The sequence below is a fragment of the Patella vulgata genome, chromosome 4, assembly GCF_932274485.2.
Source record: "Patella vulgata chromosome 4, xgPatVulg1.2, whole genome shotgun sequence".
NCBI lineage: Eukaryota > Metazoa > Mollusca > Gastropoda > Patellidae > Patella > Patella vulgata.
In genome coordinates this window covers 50,504,174-50,528,244 of record NC_065882.2, presented here as the reverse complement: position 1 = coordinate 50,528,244, position 24,071 = coordinate 50,504,174, and the positions used below count along the sequence as shown (strand labels likewise).

At 37.1% G+C, this 24,071-nt stretch overlaps 2 protein-coding genes across 6 annotated transcripts in view; one reads left to right on the top strand and one right to left on the bottom strand.

The window, feature by feature from the left end:
- The window catches only part of LOC126818355 (F-box/WD repeat-containing protein 2), a 30,374-nt gene extending 28,911 nt beyond the window's left edge, over nucleotides 1–1,463 (top strand). For 4 of the 5 annotated variants that reach the window (XM_050545727.2, XM_050545726.2, XM_050545724.2 and 1 more), the window contains exon 6: nucleotides 66–1,457. In XM_050545727.2, coding sequence (XP_050401684.1) covers nucleotides 66–207 — 142 coding nt within the window. In that variant the 3' untranslated portion in view covers nucleotides 208–1,457. Of the gene's footprint in view, nucleotides 1–65 lie in introns of all 5 variants that reach the window. The other variant, XM_050545728.2, reaches the window with a different exon arrangement.
- A 16,016-nt stretch (nucleotides 1,464–17,479) lies between these two features.
- Nucleotides 17,480–23,494, bottom strand: LOC126818352 (mesenchyme-specific cell surface glycoprotein). Its single transcript, XM_050545719.2, has 10 exons — nucleotides 23,315–23,494; nucleotides 22,862–23,119; nucleotides 21,416–21,587; nucleotides 20,913–21,036; nucleotides 20,489–20,606; nucleotides 20,075–20,272; nucleotides 19,791–19,850; nucleotides 19,260–19,516; nucleotides 18,907–19,136; nucleotides 17,480–17,611 (listed from the first exon to the last, which is right to left on the bottom strand). Exons 1-10 carry the CDS (start codon nucleotides 23,487–23,489, stop codon nucleotides 17,518–17,520), a joined length of 1,686 nt encoding a protein of 561 aa, XP_050401676.1. The 5' UTR covers nucleotides 23,490–23,494; the 3' UTR covers nucleotides 17,480–17,517.
- Between the last annotated feature and the right edge of the window lie 577 nt (nucleotides 23,495–24,071).

The following is a 24,071-nucleotide window of genomic DNA, read 5'->3' as shown; positions in this document are numbered from 1 at the left end:
AATACATCAAAATTTTCATGACTATACCCGATACTCAAAATAACCCTGAGCTATTTAAATTTCAGATCTACGAGAAATGGTGCCTCATTAACCCTCGGTAACAAAGAATGGTTGAATGGATTGGACGGAACTATACCTACTGGAACATTGTTTGCTGCCTGCCCACAAAATGATAACGTCTGTCTTGTACTCAACTGGAAATCATGAGAAGAAGCACTACATGTTTATATTATAAACTGTCCTTCAACTGAGTGTGTCAGTCCAGGTTTAAATAGTGCTCAGACAAATATTTGAATATTTAAATTCAAAAGAATATTGTAGCTCAAACAGAACACTTTCCTAGGTGGAATACCACTGTTAAATCACATTTAATGGACCTCTAAATGTGATGGGCTACTTGTTGCATATGAAAAACTCATTATCACAAACTATTCTTTTTGCAGTCAGTGTGTCTAAAAAATTACACTTCAAAACTTTATTCCACAAATATTAATGAAACAACAAAATATACTATGCACAAAGAAAAAAGTATCAAGGCAGCCTTATTTGAATATACTAGTGTTTGATCAGATGTTTTAGCTATTTTAGATTCTGAGAGGTATGCAGTTTTTCCTGAAATGCCTCAAGGAAACACTGAACCAGCAAAGAAAGACAAAAAAATGAAGTTTAAGTAGAGGATTTAATCCGGTTCTGTTGAAAAGGGTAAAACTAAGTCCAATCAACTATAGCTGGTACAGGTCAATAGGAAATCCTACAGTTTAGCTCATTTTATGTTCAAGTTATCAAAGCAGTGCAAAAAGTCAATATCTGGTGAACAAGAGAAAGCGACTCTCATCCGACCAATGAATTTTTCCCATTACCTCATGTTCTAATGATAAGGTGCTCGGCACCAGGCTTGCCATGGAGCCTTATGGTCACGTGAGAAGAGAGGTCTGTATGCAGGACAGAATACATCAAAATTCTCATTCCACTTTCACATACATTTATATGTATATTTATATGCATAATAATTACTTGCATAAACATTCGGCTGTTGCCATACTTTCCTCTTAGTTGTATCTTAACGATAAATAGTTGCTAAGTCACGTGACTGGTGCAGTATTTTTGCAGGGGGGGGGGGTCTAGGTTGGATAATTGCTTAACTAATTGGTAAAAAAGATTCAATTTGGTGCATTCTGACGTATTTCCGGGAGGTAAATTCCAAAATTACAGGTCTAAAATCGCCAATAAAATCGCATAAAATGTCCTTAAAATGTTGAGGGGGAATAATAATAATAATAAAACATAAGCGGTGAATATGTTATGTGTCAAATTTTTTTAAAAATCTTATAAATTCCGCTAGCATATTTTTTTATTTTTTTAAAATTTGATAAAATAAATGACCAGGTTTTTTTTCTTATCAACGCTGCCGATAAAATTAAAAAGCAAACACAACAATATTCAACATCAACAGGCGAACAGCGTTAATAAAACTCTTTAAATTTCAATAAACTTATATTTTCATACAGTACGGTATTAAAAAATTGCCGTCGTCAGTATGCGATTTGCCGTGGGGTCAATTGGTCCCGACGGCAATTTATGCTGTCGACGTTTTTGGCTAATTGCCAGAGCTGTATGTGACTATTTGTTTTTGCCCACAATGGAATGATAAGTCATAATTCAACTCAGTGTATACAAACTCGCAATTTTTGGGTCAGATTCAGGCTTTTAGATTTAAGTTCCTCGGACCCTTCAAATTTTCAAGCCTGAGCGGGGGGGGGGGGGTGTTTCAAGTTGCCGGTACTTCCTTCTCTTAGGCCGTAATTTGCCGTTGGCACCCAACTGTAGTATGGTGACCTCAGAGTACGCTTGCTCATTCTCCGGATGTTGTCTTGGTGTTGGAGTCTGGAAGCTGGATGTCGTTGCGGGTCTGAGGAAGTGCTGGAAGGATCTTTGCTCGGGCTCTATACAGGGAAGAACTGCAACTGTAGAGTGTTGGTACCTCACTAATTATCTCAGTTGAGTCAGGGTCAGATCGAAGGGCTGTACACAAAAAAAAAGAAAATAGAAAAAAATATTCATTAATCCTCGATAAGACGCTCGATTGATTTGTTTAGAAAAAAATGTTCATTATGCTTTCACATTGAAGCCTTTAAATCATCGACACTCAAGATTACAGATTTACAAATTAATTCTAAATGCATTTAGATAAATATATACCTGATACTTCCTCTTGATAAATGGCAAAGACTGGTTTGGTTTCCTCTTGCACCTTGGTTTTCATGGCAGCAAGAAATTTGTCAACTGCCACCTTGTGTGTGTTAGCAGCATGGCTGTGGTTTCTGGAATATTTGGTGATGAGGCCATGATGGGTGTTCAGGGTTGCTGGACAACCTCGTATACAACATCTCCAGTATACCCGTTCTTCCTTCCTATTCTTCACACAGAATTTATATCCTCCATAGACTAAGTTTTCTCCTCCCCGAGAATTAGGGATGTACTGGATGTCTACTTGAACGTTTGCCATGATGAAATATGGCAGAATGACTTCTGTGTGTCCTTATAAAGACAGTGTAATGTGTGCTGAACATTATTCATATTATATTCAAGTGTAATCATGTTATCATAAAATTCATCAATTTAACGATTAGAGTGAGTTCGTCTCGTCAATCATAAGACTGAATATTTAGTCACTTCCAGTTTACTTCTGCAAATGCAGGTGAACTGTAGTTCATATATCAGGAGATATGTGCTAAATACTGACCACACTAATTAATCCCTTGTTAATCTCTCTATTGTTCCCTCATTAACGCTTTTTAATCCCTCTATTGTTCTTCGCCTGAGTGAAACTTGTTTTTATTAGAAAAGTGGGCATAGTGGTATGCGACCAATCGACTCACTCACTCACTCAGTTGTTAATTAGCGCTCGCCCTGCTAACACCTGAGCTCCAGTGATCCAGTATCCCAGTTATCCAGTCTTATAGTGCTCCAGTTATCCAGTGTTCCAGACTCTAGTTTTCCAGTATCCTATTTACCAGTTTTCCAGTATTCTATTCTCCAGTTCAGCAGTATTCTATTCACCAGTACTCTATTCACGATGAACCCCATAATCAAAACCTACGAAGTCCCCGAAGATGAGACCAGCAGGGTGTCCTACCACGTGGCGGTCAGTAGCACAGAGAGATTGACCGACAGGTCTATCTTGAAGTCCCTGATCGACCTGCTCGGCAAGTGGGACGATATATTAACAATATATCAGGTTAAAGAAGAATGGCATGTCCACGTGAAGACGAAAGAGGTCAAAGCCACACTACTAGAAAAAGAAAGCCACACCTACATGGGGATAGAATACAGATTCTTCAGACGATTCTCGAAAGTAGTAACCCTCGCCGTATATGACTTTCCAGTCTCTTACTCAGACGACTATTTCCATAATATTATGACCGATATTGGGTACGTCAGATCCTTCAAAGACCAAAGACTGCCGGGCACTAGAGTTTACAAGAGAGTAAGAGAGGTGGAAATAGAAATCAAGACGGAGGAAATGAAAAATATTCCACAGATAATAGTTCTGAAGACCCCTCACGGAGATGCCAGAGTCCGAGTCGTAACACCAGGCCAAGCTTCTCCATGCTTCCGATGCGAGAAGTTGGGCCACTCACGCAAGGAGTGCCCTCTTCGAGGCCCAGAAAGGGAAAAGAACAAACGGCCAGCACAACACCCAGTTCCAGAAGCAACAAAGCCAGTCGAGGACAGTAAAACAGTGATCGAAACAGTAACCCAGTCACCGCCAGTAACACAGTCTCCGCCAATAGAACCAAAGGCACCGAAACGAAGGAGAGAAGAGGGAGGTAGAACAGCAGCAAAAGAAACAAGCTTCGAATTTACAAAGCCAAGACCACCTGCAATAAAAATAAATGAGAGCAGCTTTAACATCCAAGAATGCAGCTACCATCCCTCAACCTCAACACCTCTTGAGATCAGCTTCGATCCGAACATTGACAGTTTTATTGCTATCGACTAAAAAAAAAATCCTTAATCAAACATAACACGTGATTGTCTGCGATATCACCTCGGTGGTAGCGGACGTAAAATACAACAAACTACTACTACTATGCGACCAATACTTTTCCCACACCGGCGTAAGTAAGCAGATATAGTTTTGTCGTTATGGTAAACAATGGTTTTGGACATGAGCAAGTGCCCAGGAGCAAACACACACTGGGAGTCAATCCAAACTGTCACACCGGGATCGAATCCCGGGATCTCCGGATTATCGAGCCAATGCCTTACGAACTGAGCCACCGTAATTTGCATACAAAGCACATTGTCGATATCAACCAACATTGCATATGTGATAGAACTAGTTTACACATTGCAAATATAATTCTGACACAGATCTTTTCTACCTTTGATCAGCAACAAAGAATCGAAGACTCCGGAAGTGACGACAATAAAGGAAAGCGGTTACTTCTACCGAGTGAAGTACCCCACTGATAAAAGGATATTGATTGATTCGAAACCAGCTATACATAAAAATACTTGACTGGCACAAGATTAGAAAAAGCGCGTAAAATAGAAATGAAATGAAATGGGGTTTAACGTCCTAATGTTCTGCTCCGAACTGGGCGAATGAAGACGGGCATACGTCGTACAGTGTGCTATGATGGAAATTTTGCCCGAACAGCGGCACTACGGCCTACTCTTATATCGAATTCCAACTGTCAAGGAATATTTTACGTGCACGCCAATGTGTACACGTGACCTTGGGTTTTCGTCCCACCCGAACGACTAGACAGCTGTCCTTGTCAGGCCCTCCGTCCGGCATCACTGACAAGGGGCGAAAAATAGAAAACACCTCGTGCATTAAAGATAAATTATGGGAGATTAGATAAAAAGCTGGCAGTTCGTACTATATAATAGTTAAAAAGTAGATACTGTAGAGGGAATTTGCTGAAATTTTGGGCCGATCACCATTGCTAAAGTCGGTACGATAAAACACATAGTCTCGATTCTCCACTTTTTAATAATTTAATCAGCAGCAGCAGTTTATGGTCTGGATAAGTTAATTAATGTCTAATTAATAATTTAGATAATATTTCAGACCTAAAGAAAGACCTGAAATTGGCAGATTTAGCTCTTGCATAATGTATGTTTAATTACCCAGGATTAAACCAATCGATGATCCTGTGTTAAAAATTATATTTGGAATATTATGAACCATTTGGCTGACAACAACTTTGTCTTTTAAATCCTCTCTTTTAATTAACAATTTTAATCAGTTAGCACTTAATTATTTTTTTATTAATATAATAAAGTTTATTTGCACATACATACATATAAGTATATGCGTATAATACAAACGGGATCAGAACAAATTGTACAATTTACGAATCTTCTCCCAGTATAATCTAAAATATTTACAATTACCACAGAAATTTAATTTAAAGGAGCTAAGTCTCTAACTTAATATTATCCAAAATCTTCAACATTGAAAACACGATTTATTTGTCAAATTAAATCAACATTCATGTTGTGATCTTACCGGAAAAAGATGGGCTGTTGATATCCAATATTTAAGACAAAATAAACATTTTACCATTGGTACACGAATCGCGTACCATAATGCGCCTCAGCCCCAGATGTATCAAGAGACTCGACGGACGAGGCTAGACACATTACCCCAAATCAAACGGCGTATGTAGCCTGGAATAACCAGACGCTAGAAATTTGCACTCGCTTGAGACTGCTGGCTTATTTCGCCAAACATAACTGATTTGAAATTGGAGAAAACATTGAATGTAAATCAGTTTATATACATTCATATTACAGTATTATATGCGTTGCGAGCCACTTTTGTCAATTTCTAGGTCCCAAATGTTAGCGATTTAGCTCCTTTAATACATAGTTATATACATGCTACCTTAGGATAATAAATAAGTCCATTTCGTTACATGCTCAATGAGTATTAACAGTGATAAACCACTGGGAAATTAGAATAATAGCTACAGATTACATGTGAATCTTTTTGTTTCTTTAATGTAATTTGGTACGGTGAGAAAAATATGGATATTAAAAACATTTAGGAAATAGAGTAGAACCATCTAAATAAATTTTATGCAACTCAGGTCGTGGTAGATGGCCTATAAAAATGAAATGAAATGGGGTTTAACGTCCTACTGTTCTGCTCCTATACTGGGCTAATGAAGACGGGCATACGCCATACAGTGTGCTATGAGGGAAATGTGTGCTATTATATGTGTTGCGAGCCACTTTTGTCAATTTCTAGGTCCCAAATGTTAGCGATTTAGCTCCTTTAATACATAGTTATATACATATATACATGCTACCTTAGGATAATAAATAAGTCCATTTCGTTACATGCTCAATGAGTATTAACAGTGATAAACCACTGGGAAATTAGAATAATAGCTACAGATTACATGTGAATCTTTTTGTTTCTTTAATGTAATTTGGTACGGTGAGAAAAATATGGATATTAAAAACATTTAGGAAATAGAGTAGAACCATCTAAATAAATTTTATGCAACTCAGGTCGTGGTAGATGGCCTATAAAAATGAAATGAAATGGGGTTTAACGTCCTACTGTTCTGCTCCTATACTGGGCTAATGAAGACGGGCATACGCCATACAGTGTGCTATGAGGGAAATTTTGCAGGGCAGCGGCACTATCGCCTACTCTTATATCGAATTCCAACTGCCAAGTGATCTTTTACGTGCATTCCAATGTTTACACGGGACCTCAGTTTTTCGTCTTATCCGAAGGACTAGACAGCTGTCCTTGTCAGGCCCTCCGTCCTGCATCACTGACAAGGGGAAACCACGTCAGAAAGATGGCCTATAAAGCCAAGTTTATCAAGTAAGTGTTGGCGTTGTAACACATTTTGAGCAATCAAAGAAGTAGTGAAATGAATTTTCAATGCTTTTATTATCGCATTTACAGTATGGATTTTGAACGATGTTTGATTTATTAAGATCATAATTTAGACCACTACAGGTATGACGTGTACGATTATGGTAAATGGATAATTTTCTGCTGCCAATGTTTCTTAATTTTGGAGGTTTGACTTTAGTCTTTATATTAGTTTTAAACTCAGATAAAGATAGTGTGGATTTTAAACCCGGACGTAAACTATTGAATTGTTGAATGGTTTTAGGAAAAAATGAGTTCTTTGTTACCGTTAAACGAACAAGTGGTACTTTTAGATCATTACATTTTCTAAGATTATAACTATTGCTATGATAACTTATTATGTCTTGAAGATAAGACGGTCCTGTTTTGTGAATAAGCTTATGTAGTAAGCACAATCGTCTTATCCTTCTGCGATCATGTAATTTAGTCCATGCAGTTTCAAGATAAAGCGATTCACGAGATGCATAAATAGTGCAACCAGTTACCGTGCGGCAATTTTTCAAATTTTTTTTAGTTATAATTTGAACAGTTATCCCATATACTTCGCAGGCATACTCAAGAATTGGTAAGATATAGCATTTATATAATTTGTTTAAATTGAATTGTGTAAGTTGAAATTTAGCTCTACGTAAATGGTTAAGTTTAAAAAGACGCCTTTTTTTTATTATAGATTCAATATGATAGTTCCATTTAAGGTCATCTTGGGTATACACACCTAGATGTTTATGAAAAGAAACCGTATGTAAATACGTGCTTTGAAATTTAATATTTAATGGAAACATAACATTTTTGTTAGTGAAAATCATTAATTCAGTTTTTTCAGGATTAAAAGATATTAGCCATTTTTTTGCCCGGACACACAACTGGTTTAAATCATAATTCAATTCAGTTTCAACATTTGATAAATCTGTTGACGAAGAACATAGCGTTGTGTCATCAGCAAATAATCTCGTTAAACCTTTAAGTTGATCAGATACATCATTTATATAAATAAAAAAAAACAGAGGACCAAGAATCGAACCTTGCGGAATGCCAGAATTTGTAGACATAGTATCAGATAAACAATTTTCTAACATAAGAACTTGATTTCTGTTATTTAAGTAACTAGAAATTAGTACGAGTCTGTCATCTTGGATTCCATAACTATTCAATTTATGCAATAATCCTTTATGAGAAACTTTATCGAAAGCTTTGAATATGTCGCAGGATACTAAGCCTGTGTATTCTTTTTTATCTAATGAATTGCAAATACATTGATATATTTCAATAAGCTGATGTACTTAATTATTACCTGTAAAAAACATGCCTTTAGTATTTGTTTTTATACGCCCACATTTTGAATGCGGACGTATTCATTTGTATGTGGACACTCTACAGGTCACAATTTTGTATCCGATTTTGACGAAACTTTGACATCTTTTCCAAAGATCTCAGTTCCTTTCGATATTGGCACGTATCGGAACGTAAATTCATTGAGTATGGCCCCTGATTGTACGAAAAATCGCGTTTTCAGCATGTAGTCCCTCTTGAGGTCACAATTTTTCTCCAATTTTGATGAAACTTAAAGGCTCAATACCACTCTTGTTGTAACTGAATAATATGTCTCAATCTTTATTCTGGTCAACAAATTGTACTATTTTACAATATTCCAATTAATTGATGATACAAATTTCATCTTAACACACCTAATTTAAAAAATTGGAAAAATTCAACTAAATGATTTGAAAAGCCTGACGTAAAGCTTTTCAAATGTGACTTGGATTTAAAAATATTTTTGACCCCCTTGGACAAGTAAAATAGGATGTAATGGATAATTTACACAACAGGTAGGACACTAACACATCTTGGTACTTAGAAGAAGGCTATTTTTTATTTTTTGGAGCTGTCAAGCCAGCAAGAGTGTTATTGTCCCTTTAAAATATATGTTTATGTCCCAAAGTTCTCGGTTCCATTCGATATTGGCAGGTGTCGTAATTTTCTGAATTATGAGCCCCGACTGTACGAAAATGCGCGTTTTTAGCATGTGGACCCTCTAGAGATCACTGTCATTGTTTGATTTAGATGAAAATTAAAACTAGTGCTAAGGATCCAAAGGTTTTTTTTATGAGTTCGATTTTGTGTTGCCACGGTCCGGGCAAAACTTATCACATAGTACACTGCATGGCATATGTCCGTCCCCATTTGGTGTTAAAAAGTATGACGTTAAACTCCATTCCATTTCCAAAATGGAAGGAAATAGCCCCAAAAATATATTGTTTTTGAAAGTTCGGATTTTAGTCCAACCAGAACCAATAGACACTGTTCCTGCACAGCTGGCAAGGGGGAAACTACGCCTGAAAATCCCTAGAGAGTTTCTCGGTCAACACCGAGAGCGAACCCAAGACCCCCTGGTTAGCGGAGTCATTCCATGTCAAATCACCCCTCCTCCCAAATTGAAAAGGTAAACCTTAAACGGATTTTCCCGTAATTTCCCGTATATGCTCATGATGGCTGAGCATATATTCCAAATTTCAGCTTGATTGCAGTTACGATTCCTGAGATATGACCATTGAAATTTGGTTAATGATTATGGATGCATAATCAATCTCATAAAGGGCAAAGGCACCTATTTTTGACATCCGATATGTATGTTTGGATTGATTTTACATCCCTAGTTTTTTATATTGGGTAGAACACATGTAGGGCTAATTTTTGAATGGAAGTTAATCGCAAGATCACGACTGTCGCAAGGTCCAGTTCAAGGTCAAAGTATAGATCATCAAGTCAGTACGAAGCCTTGTGAAATTACCCTTCGAGCAAATCCCAAGTGGAATACGACAGTATTTGCCGCTAAAATAAGCATATTAAGCATATTATAAACAAAATTTAGCACTGGGTGATGATTTGACATAGAATGACCCAGCTAGTTAGCGTATTGATCACTGAACCAGAGCAGCCCCCAAACTAAAAGGTCGACTGAGACGTCATGGGGGGATTGGAATAGTCACTGTTTATAAACAAAATCACATCCTGGTAGTATTCATAACGTTATCATGTTTTAATATGATTTAACAAATATATATTTTCCTCTGATTACACCGGTTTGAATATTTAAACAAGTCTGCGATAATGATTTTAATTAGTTGTGAGAGCCTGCTCTGTTTGGGTTATAACTCGGAGGTATATTAGTACATCGTATGCTGGGGGTGCATAGCTCTAAAACGTCGAAGCTCAGCCCACTCACAATATTTATATAATTATTTGACGTCGAACTGGATTTATTAACATCATAATACAATGAAACATTAAAAGCACAATTAAACATAAATTACAAATTATCTATTAATCAGTAATTGAATATAAATATGTATTACTAGCAGGATACCCGGCTTCGCTCGGGGGTTATAACTCCGAAACCGGAAGTGGTAGACTAACGCCACCTGGTCTGTGTTACTCCCCGGTCCGAGCTACCCCTATACCCCAAATTTCAGACTCGGGGAAGACCTAGTGTAGCCGCCAACCCCGAACAGACCGGCTTCGCTCGGGGGTCATAACTCCGAAACCGGAAGTGGTAGACTAACGCCACCTGGCCCATGTTACTCCCCGGTCCGAGCTACCCCTAATCATTCGGCTATCCAACCCCACAAATGATTATAAACTATTCAAAACACAACACAAGGTATATATGGATATAACTACTTCTCTATTTTTTAATAACGACGTTTCGTAACAATTACAGGTCAAGTTTTCAAGTTAATGATAAATATCCATCTAGTCAGCCTATTTATACATATTTTAGCTTACACCAAATTAATTTATAATCAGAAGAAACCATTTATCTAATTATTTTAATGTTTTCTTTGATTATTAATTAAGTTGGTTTAAACAAACTATATTAAACATTACAATCCACGCGGGCGGGGTTGTATATAAAGTTATCTATATATTAATTCTGATATAAAATTTGAAATACATATCAAGGATTTCGTACCAAATTACGCGATTGTTATTTTGATGAAAAATAGCTTCACCACAATCTGTCATCAGCCTTGTTTTCAGGGTTGAAAAGCCGTATGAAGTTTGACCGACTAAATAGTTTAGTGTCATAGCTTTGTGGGATACATCCTCGGTTACCCAGTGTACTCATTCCGTTCTACTCCACTATACCCTGGGTTAATCTATGGGGGAGACACGTTTTCAAGTTATCCGCCCTTGATAATTGTGCTATTTTTATCGACCAATCCCATAAATTGTTATTTGGAAAAGAATTTGCAAAGGGAAGTAACTCTCATCGTACAATGTTAGGAGTTGGCCTATTCTAAATGCGTAATTATAAACAACCAATTATATATTATGTTAATTAAGACCAGACGTTCATATAATAATGTAGGGTCATTAGTTTTGTTTAGAATCGTTCCTTCGTTCCTGGAATTTTATGTCCACGTGATATCGTAGACAAGTCTTTGTGAATCAAATTGCCAAGTATAAGTTCAATAATAATAAACATAACAGAATGACATATTTCAGACAAAGGACGAATAGTAATAATAATAACAAAAGTCAAACATATAGATGTTATACATGTTTGAAATCAACAGCACATACTACAGATTTTGACAATACAATTAAATATAAATATATTATAAATATATACATTATTTACATAAATCATTCAGTAAATAATAATAATAATAATAATAATATATATTGTTTATAGACCGTTACACACAAATTGTCTCAACCGTCTTTACATGGGCGTACTACACATAGTATATACATAATAATAAATGAATAAACACTATCAATAACTCATAAAAAATCTCAATTCAAGATATACAAATGTATGCCTATAAAAACATTAGATTGACTAGTAGTTATTGCCTAACTGAATAAATATGTTTTGAGGTTGGATTTAAACAAGCTGAATTTGGTGAGTGATCTAAGTCTTAGTGGCAGCTCATTCAAGAGAGTAGGCGCGGCACGACTGAAGGCGCGATCGCCATACAACTCATTGGTTTGTTTTCCATGTGTTTTGTGGGAAAAGCGTCGCAACTTCACCCCATCACTGCTTCTAGTCCGATAGGATGGAACTTGAATACTAATGATATTAGTGAGGTAGCAAGGCGCTGACTCACTATGGCGTATTAACTTGAAAATTATACATCTACCCTTATAAAAACGAAGGCGAAACGATTGGTTTGTAAACTGTTTTCTGAATGGTTTGTAGACTGTAACTACATTCTAGGCAGGGCAGATAATTTGAAATCGTGGAAACCCTATGGATTAACCCAGGGTATAGTGGAGTAGAACGGAATGGGTACACTGGGTAACCGAGGATGTGTGGGATATTGGGTCAGCGTTTGTGATAGCGCCAACACCCCTTACGGGAAAGGATTCTTCCTTTTCTTTGTTTTGCTTTAGGCTTCTCCATTTCCTTCTGACAAATCTCCTGAGTATGGAATCAGACTTCAATCTTCGCCGACTTGCTTCAAGGACTCTTAAGCCATTTGTATCATAACTCATCAGAAATTTGCGTGGTCCCTCCTCTTCAATTTCGCCAACCAAGTCTCTTTCACGGGGTGCTAGTGACGACGATGCCATGGATGTCAATAAAATCACCCTTTCCAAAGTTCAATCTTTGCTGTTCCAAGCCATTGTTGATGCGACCGTGGTTGGTTAATAGTTGATTTCAAAAAGTGTGATGTAGATATTTTCGTGCTGCCTAAAATTTTCCTTTTCTCTATTATGGAAAACTTATTTTTACCCGTTTCGGTACGGGTTGCCCGAGATGGGCCCACATTTTCTGCTTCATTGTCAAAGGCATTATTTTTCAAATAAAAAAATCCACCATACTCTCTTTTACTAGTACATCCAATCACGCCCTCACAATCTTCAACTCCGGTGCGTATTTCAGCTTGAATTTTGTCAATTAACACAGGCACGGATTTAGTTTCAGCAGATCCCATTTTGTAAATAATCTAAAACAAATGAAAAGAAGGGTATAGAAAAGGGCTAGTTAAAATCTAATGTAAATAAATATTTTATTGTATTTTAACTTTGCTATAATCATTTGTATTACAATCAGTCCATTCTACAAGGAATTGCCTGTCTTGTATTTTAAAGTAACAAATTTACTATCCAGTACGTCATCAACAAAATGAATTACGACAGGGATTAAAATAACTTTCTTTTTGGAAAATATTGAGGGTGGGCAGCGATAATGACATTTATTACAAACAAGTAAACTTCAAGTGACCATTACCTAAGTGAAATTTGATCAATTTGAAAATTTTTAAACTAATACGCTTTGTTATTTGTGAATATGTGTGTTCTTAGATTCTGTATTTGTCTTTTATGGTAGTATAATGGTGATAAATTTATGAACTGTTTCTATTTTATTCTTTCGTTTATTATTCATCCATTCAATTAAACATTTCTATTATTCCTATATTTCTGTTAATCCCTGATTTTATAGTAATCTATTGACAGACGGCTGACAGCTGACACATTAATGAGTTTAATTACTACCTTATTGTTTTATTTTATTGTAATGTCTTTTATATTTAAATCTTTCCTCTTTAATTGTTATTGGTATAGTTGGTGTATATTACTATTTTATTATAAATACCGATTTGTACATTTATATAGGATTCTAGGTTTCATCCCGTTTCCAGGACAGTTACTCTGCTTGCTGGATATACTGTTCTCCGTATATGATGTTTAATGTTTTTCGGTAATAAATAGTTTCAAGGATAGTTCCAGTCTTGTGGTTATTACCGAAGATTATCACTGTTTACTCATAAATCTGTAAATACTGACATGACCTGCTATGTTATTCACAGATACAGCTGTGAATACAAGCAATATCTCTATTCTTGAGTCCTCGGTGGAGTTATGGGAGATCATAAAGAAATCCTGATTATATACGATCAAACAAAGAATTGTCCTAAATTTAGATCAGGGTACCTATTTATAATAATATAGAGTTTTAAATAGAAAATAATTTAAATAGTTAATTCACGTGGGCTTATCTATCGATAGAAATTAGTCCATCAAAATGAGGGGGGGGGGGGGTGGATTGTCGAATGGTTAGCACGTGCGCGCTGTATCATAAGGCCTGTTATTGAGTCAACTGGCGTGGTTTCGAATCCCCGGTTGTACGTGACAAGGAGTAGGGTCGTCTGTCGAACCTCGTGGGTTTTCTCCGAGTCCCCCGGTTTCCCCCCACTGCTAAAGAAATAAAAAAAAATTATTTAGTCCCGAAATGACCCTATTTTGTGCCAAGTGGAGGTTAAACCCCATTCCCCCCTCCTCTCTCTCTCTCTCCATGAAAATGAGTGAATTATAATAGTGATTAGTATGTGTGTGAAAAATGATGCAGTTGTTAGAGTAAAATACAATAGAAATGAACTTTTACAATGAAACAACACCCAGTTTTCCACTCATGATAAACAATCGTTCAAATCAGCCACCCCGAAATGCATTTTAAAACATAAAAGGTATTCTGGATTAAAGTGCAAGTGTCGCAGAGGGGAACAATCTGATTAAAAGACAGATCCTATTTCGTTTCGTTTTTTATAGTTTAAAATTTCGTTTTACTTGTCTTCACAACACTAGGATCTGGAGTTCTTATATAACAGGCGTTCTAGTTGATGTGAGGAATTAGCAAGTGAAATGGTCTGTTACGTCAAGTTCTACAGAGTTGTAGGTAAACCCCTAGAAATGTCAACGCTGATTGAGACGTCATAGGATCAAAGGCCACTCGTATGACCCCTGACACAACCTCCCAATACAACTTGTCCGATCTTCATGTAGTGTAGACCATCGAAAGTATAAAAAAACGAAACGAAATATAGATCTGTATTTTAACCAGATTGAGTGGGGGGAATAGTGATGGTGTAACACGATGCCTTATAGTGCTATGCTATGTTTAGATGTGAAAAGGTATTCAAACAAATCTCCCCACATCCAACGTATGGCGCATACTCTCTTCACTGCCACATATTATAATAGCCCCGTGATCGTCTAGCATTGTCTATGGTTATTTTTGTAATTCTTTACTTTAGGACTCTACTTTAACAATGTGTGTATATCCTTATCTCGGCCGTTAAAACGTTTCTTTAACTCCGATTATTCAGTTTATGTCAAGCGCTGGATACATAAATTACAGGCATATATTAACATTAACATCATTCTCTCTACCTCTCGACCCCACCATTTCGTAGGAAAAGTTTACTGACGGAACCCCACAACACCATATTGCTCTCCTACGGCTTAACGGGGCGGTCTTTTCCAAGTGGTGTCTAGATGATGTCCGAATGGTGTCTATTTCCCAGCCTCTCTGCCGAGAGGGTGTGGGTATGAGGTTCCCCTGAACTCCGAATGATGTCTTCTCTGGGATCTCTCAATGATGTCCGAAGGGAAAGTTAACCCCGCTCTTCTTATATAAAGACCCCGGAAAATTGACCAGGTAATTCCTTTACCGGATTGGTCAGCTGCACACACGCTACCCTGGATTAAATCCCATTGTACTAATATGGACACAAGGAGGACAGTTGCCCGCGTGTCTAAAGCATGGGATTACCATATTTGGATTGCCAGACTATGATGTCATTGCCCGATTTTTATCTACCAGACATATCCTTGTTAACCCAGTTCTTATTGTCACTGGTACTAGCTAACGACTCCAATACATTAACCAGAGCATCTTTTAAGAGAACTCAGATAACCTCTACTGTATATAGGCCCTATAGTATTATAATGGATGTTTTTTGCCCACCACAATTTTCGATTCTATACTAAGGCTCGGCCCGAAACAGTGGCCCAACACATCACCAAGGCCCGCCAGAATACAAAGATCCGGCAAACCACTAAAGCCCATTAGAATACACCGAAGGCCCGTCACAACACCGTATGCTGCATCACACCGAAATCTATTGCCGTGCATTTTTACCCCGGACACCTATCCAAAAGGGTTACTAGAAGGAATCAAAACGGCTTATCATTTACCTCCGTATTCTATCAGGAGTGGCATTTGCCCCCGAAATTTTCACGTGGTAGACACATCCGTTTTTGACGGATTTGATTTTTCAAATTTAGCTTGAATTAAGTATTTGAGACTGTGAGGGGATTTACTGTATTAATTTTCAAGTTAGCTGTAAAGCATTCTGACCAAAGAGGATGGACCCTGTTGATTTGTAGCATTTTATGTCCTTTTATATGCCCAGAAGAGCTTGTGAACATGACCAAGATAAGATTTCTTGAAAACATAAAGGATCTTTATCAAACTTGGCCATCATCAAAGTTTCCTTTCGGATAAGCTGCTCTCTAGGGATATACCCCCCCCCCCCCCCCGCCAACACAATGGCACCAAACAATTTTACATGTGCTGTCCTCCGGATATCTTGCCAAACCTGATCCTTCCGCAATTCCCAATTAAAACTAGATGTTGTTTTCGTAAAGTTTGTTCTGTTGATCACACCAATATCACTTAAAGGCGTTTCTAGACCTGTATGGTAGGCGGATCTGAGGTTGACCAGGAACAATCTGCGCATGCGCATGTACATGTATTACACTCACCCTAGAAAGAAATGCCTCCATACCAGAGCAAGTGACAACTACTGGCATTGTATAAAATCCACGTTGCTCACCTTTAGTAGTTATTGCCGGATAGACCATTAAATGTCACCATTTACAGCTAATCCTGCAATTGGTTTGCGCAACAATTTGTTCAACTGGTTCAGATCTTACTTAACCAAGAGAAGACAAGCCGTGTGCATTAATGGAACTTCTTTAGACTATGATTCAATGCTCTGCGTAGTGCTCCAAGGGTTAAGGGCCTGTTTTATTTATAATATTCACGTTCAGCCAAACGAAAATTTTGGAAAAAGATGCAACCGGGCAAAGAGACCAGAATTAACATTGAAGTCAATGGGGTAATTAATGGGGGTCGGCCTCTGAATTTGATTATCTCTCTTATAAAAATATTAGCCCCATTTTATGGGCGTCTGTGGTTTTAACTAGAAGATGGCTTTAACTTATATGGTCCGTATATAATATCATAAGGTCCATGCCTTAACTATGGCTAGTCTGTAAGAATTGAGAGCCTTTTTGATTTTAGAATTTGGATAAATAAGAACTTTCCACACGTGGCAATAATCGGTTAGTATACCGGGTGACAATTTTCTCAGGGTTCTACGGTTTCCTATCACAGTATATTCAAATTATTAAAATAATAAAAAGACCTAATTTGTGTTGAATAAAGATCAAATCTCTCTCTCTCTCTCTCCTGATCATTAGTTTTATAACTACCATAATAGGAGACGAATGGTTTGCATATTATACTTTTGATTATGTTTACCCAGCTTATAGTATTATGGGGAGTTATAGCAAAAGATAAATCGGCCATTCCATCGTCACCTGAACGGCCACCATTGCGCCGTTTCTTATTTTCCGAGCCTGAAGAAAAACCAGTCCCCAATTCGAACTCGATCAAATAAGAGAAATAGGGAAAAAAAGACGATTCGGAATTTATTTCGTCTGCATGCCTGTTCGTCGTTGTCATCCAATCAGAAAGTAATAAATATAGATATAAAGAAATATTTTATTGTATTACGAAGCCTTGTTTACAATACTTCGTTGATGGAATAAATGCTGAGAGATCCAGTGGCAGCACCAAGAACAAAGACATCAGCTGTTCCGTCGGCATTCTCAACAATTCTGCAATACATTTGACAATTTAAAAAAAAAATTAAAACGTACTTATAAATTAGAAATATGTATTAAAATCTTTACATTTTCACACAAGAGATGCAGAACATCTCGCAAATCACGCCATAGTTCTACGCATACATACACGCATTTGACTAACCGGATTTCAACTTCCCTGCCAGTAGGGTGGGTGTTCAGTTCAACTAGCGCATAGTTAGATGAATGAATGGAATGTTGCTTAATAGCACGTCGGCACAGACCAGGCTATATTGTGCGAAATATCTATTTCGTGTTATTTGTTTTCGCTACAGTAGGCTTTGAACGATGTTTTATCTAATATGGGTTCAAGTGGATTAGCCAAGAAAATTATCTTTTTAGTCGAGAATTGCCATAGGTGTGCATGGAATTCTGGGAGTCTTCGTTGAATTAAAATACTGAATTTTTCCACTTAACTAAGTGAGTTCGTTTAAATCGGTATTCAAACGCTGTATGTTACATCTCCTCGGAGGCCAGCTACGTTCGGCACCATTGTCTTTGTTTCAATAATCTCAATCCCCTAACTTTTAAAATCGGCATTACGGGCCTGCTACTGCATTGTTTACTCCGGTTAAAAGAAGTCATTATAATCTCACTTAACTTTAAGGTACCTCCCATAGGTCACATAGAGTTAAGTGGATTTTCCTCACTTAAACAGTCATTTGAATACCGCTAAAAGATTGAAACCTTAAAAGTTAAGGCAGATTAACTTAAGGGAAAATTTTATACTTAGCATTGCCTTTGAATACTACTTACCCTTAAATTGCAGGAAGTTACGTATGTTTAAGTGGAATCTAGTAGTTAACTGACTATCTTAGACTTAAGATATACTTTGAATACGGACCCAGAAATACGACGAAGATTGCATCACATGAAATGGTTTAATAAGTGATTTACTTCCCCTGAATGAGGTATCCCAAGACAGCTCTTATTCCCAAAATAGATCATTTGCCTATTGTATTGGGCTAATGAACGGTCTAGTGTGTTGGGCTTCCCTGGCTGTTTTGGACACCATGTGTTTAATTACTTTGATGAAGTCTGTTTCAGGTGGGAGGTCACCGAGTCTGACATGTAACTCATAATAATGTCTGATATCGATGCCTAATCTCATACATATTTTCAACGTATTTCAGTATGTTATAGTCAAATATGGTAATCGGTTTCGGCTGGGAGGTTGTCCAATCTAATATCGTGTGCCTAACCTTATAGATACAGTCAACGCATATTAGTAGATTATAGTTAAATGTGGTAACATAGTTATAACATACTCAATATCAGATATTATGGGATGACCAGCGAGGTCATTCTGGTACAGATCGGACCAGCTTCCAGTAATACTACCCGGTCTGAAGACACTCTGAAAATTGCCAGTAGGTGGGCTGGTGGCATCAGGACTCTCGATAGTGTAAACGAAAAGAGCACCGCTTCTTCCACTGCCGATCACAGCAACCCTTCTTCCAAAGTACAGCCCAGTTGCAACACTGGATGGTTCAGGACCCTGCAAATGATACATTTTCATATTATGGTTAGACGATGGGCTGGATATTTTGATATGTTGACATGAACCATTTGTTAACGTACACGTAAAGAGTACATGCTTATACAGACGAAAAGTGCTAACCTTATCATCGGACCTGAGATCTTTATCTTGAGGAGGAGTTCTTCCGCCATTGTTACAGTCGCCATTAAAGACACTGGAGTAAGCCTCTCTCATGTAGTACTCAAACTCTCCACCACTTTCATAAACATGAGTTAAATCACTTGGGCGCCAGATAGAGAATCCTCGGGCTCCGTATGTTCTGATCGAGTTGAATTTATTACTGATGATAGGATCAAAACCATCGGAAGCCTGTTTAAGTCCGCTCACGTATAGACGACCTGTAGACGTAGTTAGGAGATTCCATTAGAAGTAGATAATATACGTAAAATGAAGTAAATGCGTCTATTCTAGATAATTAATTTATTGCTGACATGCTTCATAGAATTTTCAAAGTTACCTATATTACATTGAAAACTGTATGAAACATGTTTTCAATGTAATATAGGTAACTTTGAAAATTCTATGAAGCATGTCAGCAATATATATCTTTTAACAAGATTGTAAATCGGCGAACATAATATTGTACCCGCTATAATGTCTCATTTGACGTACCCATAGCAGCATTGTTAGATAAATCTTGTCTTGTGGTATCATCTACATCTAAATCGACATCTGAAAGAAACATGGATATTGTATTATAATATGCTAATAGGGATGGGAGGGTTCTTTGGACTGGAATTGTCGTGATACTACTAAAAATTGCTTAGGCGTCTGTTGATGATTAAATTTCTATAAATAACAAGTTTGGTGCTTTACTGAAGGGACTTCTCTAGATATAGATGAATGGGCATTGTTTTGCATTATAAACCCCGACAAACAATTTCTAAGGACATTACCTGGAATAGTACGACCCCGAACAGCTTCTTGAAAGTCGACACCTTCGACGGCCGCTGTATATTCTTTGACTGCACCTTGATCAGCAGTGATCAAATAATCTTCACCATTATGAACAAAAACCGCAACATCACCCGGCTGGTAAAACCCTCTAACGTTTCTTCTTACAAGGTTGATACCATCACCACTTGGGCTATCATCTGTGTAATATACTGACAGTTACCTTATTTGTGATTATATTTATTTTTTGGGACAGTACTAAACCGGAACATCTAGTGTTTGATGATTAACAATTGTCGTGATATTGACTTGCATCCGGTTACATCGATAATATTTATTCTAGTGGTTAAGAAGAATGAGTTGAGCGTGACCTGTCCTTAACATGTTTCGAAAAGACTTTAAAATGTTTCGCTTACCGAGATCCTGATCACTTGTATCAACATCATACTGACTGAAATCTTTGCTACCTAAATCATAGAGTTGGATAGGTGAGTTTATATTGTCAATAAGAAATCCTCCCATGGCATTGTTTTCCTGTAAAATTAAAATGATCAATGGTTAGTCATTTTTGTTATCAGATTAGCTTTTCAAAAAATCAAAAGGGTACAGTCCATCATTGGCAGTGACAAGTAGCACTCTATATTTCTAACTTCTGACTTCCCACCAAAAATCAAATTGGAGTAAGCTGTGAACATATTTAACAAAAGACAAGAATATTCAGTCATCGATTTTTACTAAAAATTCGATAAATAAAACTGGAGCAATAGCCAAAACCCTTCGCGTCCTGATATTTTAATTGTTTTTAGTTACATTATTGTAGATAGTGATTTTTTGAAATACCTGAAGAATTACATAAGCAGTGTGATTTGAGCCGATGACAACGGTTTCTGGCTCTAAATCGTTCACAATAGTTTCAGATCCTGTGTATTGGCTGTATACTTGTCGAATCTGGCTGTTATCGGGACTAAAATATATATTTCATGTAATGTCAATTTTTGGAATTTAAAACAAATCATAGATTAGTTGAAGGCTTTCGAACCGGGTATGAATACGTGTCAACGGAATACAAACAAATGTTTATCTTATGTTAGTTGAAAAGTGGGGTTTTACGTTCAATCACCACATACTAGGTCATTTCGAGACTAACATACGATGCAATTTCATTTCTATAATCCATTTGCGCGTATGGGGTCTTTATCAGTGGGAGGAAATCAGAGGACCTGGAGAAACCCCTACTTATAGACACGTACACATGTGGGTTTGAGGCCATGACACCCGTTAGGTCATGCCAACCCAAATTTTAATCGAGATGTTAAACTCAATATAATCTTACTCTAACTTACCCGAAATCCAATTTATGAACAGTAGAACTACCAAAGGCATTTAGCTGAATGACATCTACGTGACCAACAGGGTCATAAAAATTACCCAAACGTGCACCAGGTTTAGATTCACATGCAACGACCAATCTATCACATTCTTCAGTAAACTTAATACTCTTAGGATCTGGCTGAACTAGAATATCAACATTAATATAATTATGCGATTTAATACCAAACGAGTTAACCAGACATTATAGAAGTATGCTACAAAAGGGGGACTGCGAAAGATTTTCATTTCAGGTGCCGGATGTTCCTTCCGTTCCATCTTGTTTTGACCTCTTTGAACTACCAAATCTACCCCCTCAATAAGACATTTACGGTTTACCCAATTACTGAATTACAATATTACTGTATATATAATTGATGGTAGTCACGAATAAAAAAGGAATTCACAATCGACTTCATTAAGGATATTGGACTGTATTCATGTGACATGAATTAACTTATTGATGTGTAATTAATTCAATTCATAATACGATTCTTCCAGAGTACATTAATAATGCTTTTCAGCAAAAATTCCCTGTTCAAGGACAGATGGTGTCCAACGTGTGCGAAGGCCATTACAAAGATACGGACTTTTGAAGTAAAATAAGCATCAGCTGGTGATATTTTCTAAGTAGGCGAGGCTGTGTTTATTTTAAATATTGTTTGATATAAAGGAAATAATGGCTTTTTGATGGCTTAAAAAGAGCGAAGGTGCTAGTAATCGACAAATATTGTAGTTCTTTTTTCAAAAACTTTTATATTTTTGTGTATCTAATACTAAGATTAGTTATCTTCAACTTTTCATATATATCTTCAACTTTTCATGGCATGGCACCGATAGAACATGTCTGGGATGAGATTGGACGCCGTCTGTATCGGAGACCACAGATGCATACATCATTGCTGCTTAAGAAGCTGCTCTTGTCCAAGAATGGAACAATTTGCCCCAGGCCTTCTTTCAAACATTGGTAAATTCCATGTGACGTCGCTGCACAGCGTGCGTAAGAGCACGTGGAGGACACACGCGCTACGGACATCTGTGTCGTACTTTTGGTTTTGACCCCTCTGACTTTGTACCGTTAATTACAGATTAAACATCCATAAGTGTACAAATGTGTTGTTATTGATGTGTTCCCATTTGAATATTTTTCATAATAAGAAGCAAAATAAATAAGATATGTTTATAGGATCATTTTGTTATACGAAAAACTAAGTGATGCGTTTTCCATAGAGCTCAGTATATATAAAACGATCTAACTCTCAGTTAAACATAAGCAAAATTCAAGTATTAGAGAAAAAAACACTAACAATTAAAATTTTGGCTAATACTTTCATCGTTATCAAACGAATCGTCAGGCCATTTTAATGCGTTACTATGCTGTTACAATATATATATATATGTGTATATTAAGTCATACGTACCTGGGATTCTTTCTCGAAGGGTAAGCACCAAATTGTTTCTGTCCAACAAGTCGAAAATTTCAATGTGACCTTCGTAAGTTAGGTCTCTGTCGGCGAAACTGATAGCTAACCGGGCAACGTCATTGAGCCCACTGTAACGGCAAACTGCTACGTCTAAGGGCAAACCGTCACTGATTTCACTGAAATGGTGCTTGAACGGCACTCTTAGATTTAACTTATCAGCGACGTCAACCACGTTTAGCATATCGTTACTACTTCCTTTGGATGAAAGAAAGAAAAAGTGATATATATATATATATAAATATAAAAAGAAATCAATACATTTTCAGGTTCGTCTTTGGGGGGGGGGGGTGGAATAAACAAAAGAAAAAATGTAATAATCTTTCAAATAAGCTGGAAACTGTGAAAGTTAACACCATGCACACATTTTCGAATGGAGAATGAAATCCTTACCAATAACATATAAAAGCTGTTCTTGAACATCGTAAGCCATGGCATCGGCATTTCCACCAAACAGGTTTAATCGATCCAGATGGTCGGATAGACGTAGATAACTGGTGACATTTACCACCACAGCAGCCTGTGAGCAGGCCAAGCCAAATGTTAAAAGTACTGCCGACAGAAACATATCTTCTAAAAAGAATACACAAAGTTTTATTACACACGGACAATAGAGATATTTAAACTTGTAGAATTTCTAAAAAGTAGGTCAGGACTATAAATTCTAGCTGATGGGATATAAATAAGATGGGAGGTACAGGTAACTTCGAAGTTTCGTAACTGGTCGGTTTAGCCTGATCACCTTTAATTACTAATAGATATAGCTTCACGAAACTCAAACTCAACCGCATTCATGTTGTAACGGTTATATGTTTGAATGGGTTTAAAATTTAAAAATTGTGACCTGTAATGGGCCCACAAGCTAAACACAGGATTTTTCGTACAATCAGGAACTATAAACCAGGAAAGTATGATCCGATAAATGCCAATATCGAAAGAAACCGAGATCTTAGAGCCAAATGCTTCACACTAATTTTGAAACGACCTGTAAATACCGTATTGCGTGAACAAGCTTTTCGGAGAAGGGGTGGTGACTCCAGAACAGAAAGCCACGGAACTATAAATATCGATTAGGTTCGTCCTCTTCTGAACCCCACTCCTCAAACCACATTTGAAAAATATATGTTAAAAACTGTTGCCCCTATCGTGT

What these genes read in the sequence shown, in the direction of transcription:
- LOC126818352 (XM_050545719.2), bottom strand. Translation starts at nt 23,489, where the DNA reads ATGTTTCTGTCGGCAGTACTTTTAACATTTGGCTTGGCCTGCTCACAG. An exon ending in CCTTCGAGAAAGAATCCCAG is followed by an intron (nt 21,588 to 22,861) that starts GTACGTATGACT and finishes TTGATATTCTAG; the next exon opens with TTCAGCCAGATCCTAAGAGT. An exon ending in TACAAGTGATCAGGATCTCG is followed by an intron (nt 20,273 to 20,488) that starts GTAAGCGAAACA and finishes TATATTACACAG; the next exon opens with ATGATAGCCCAAGTGGTGAT.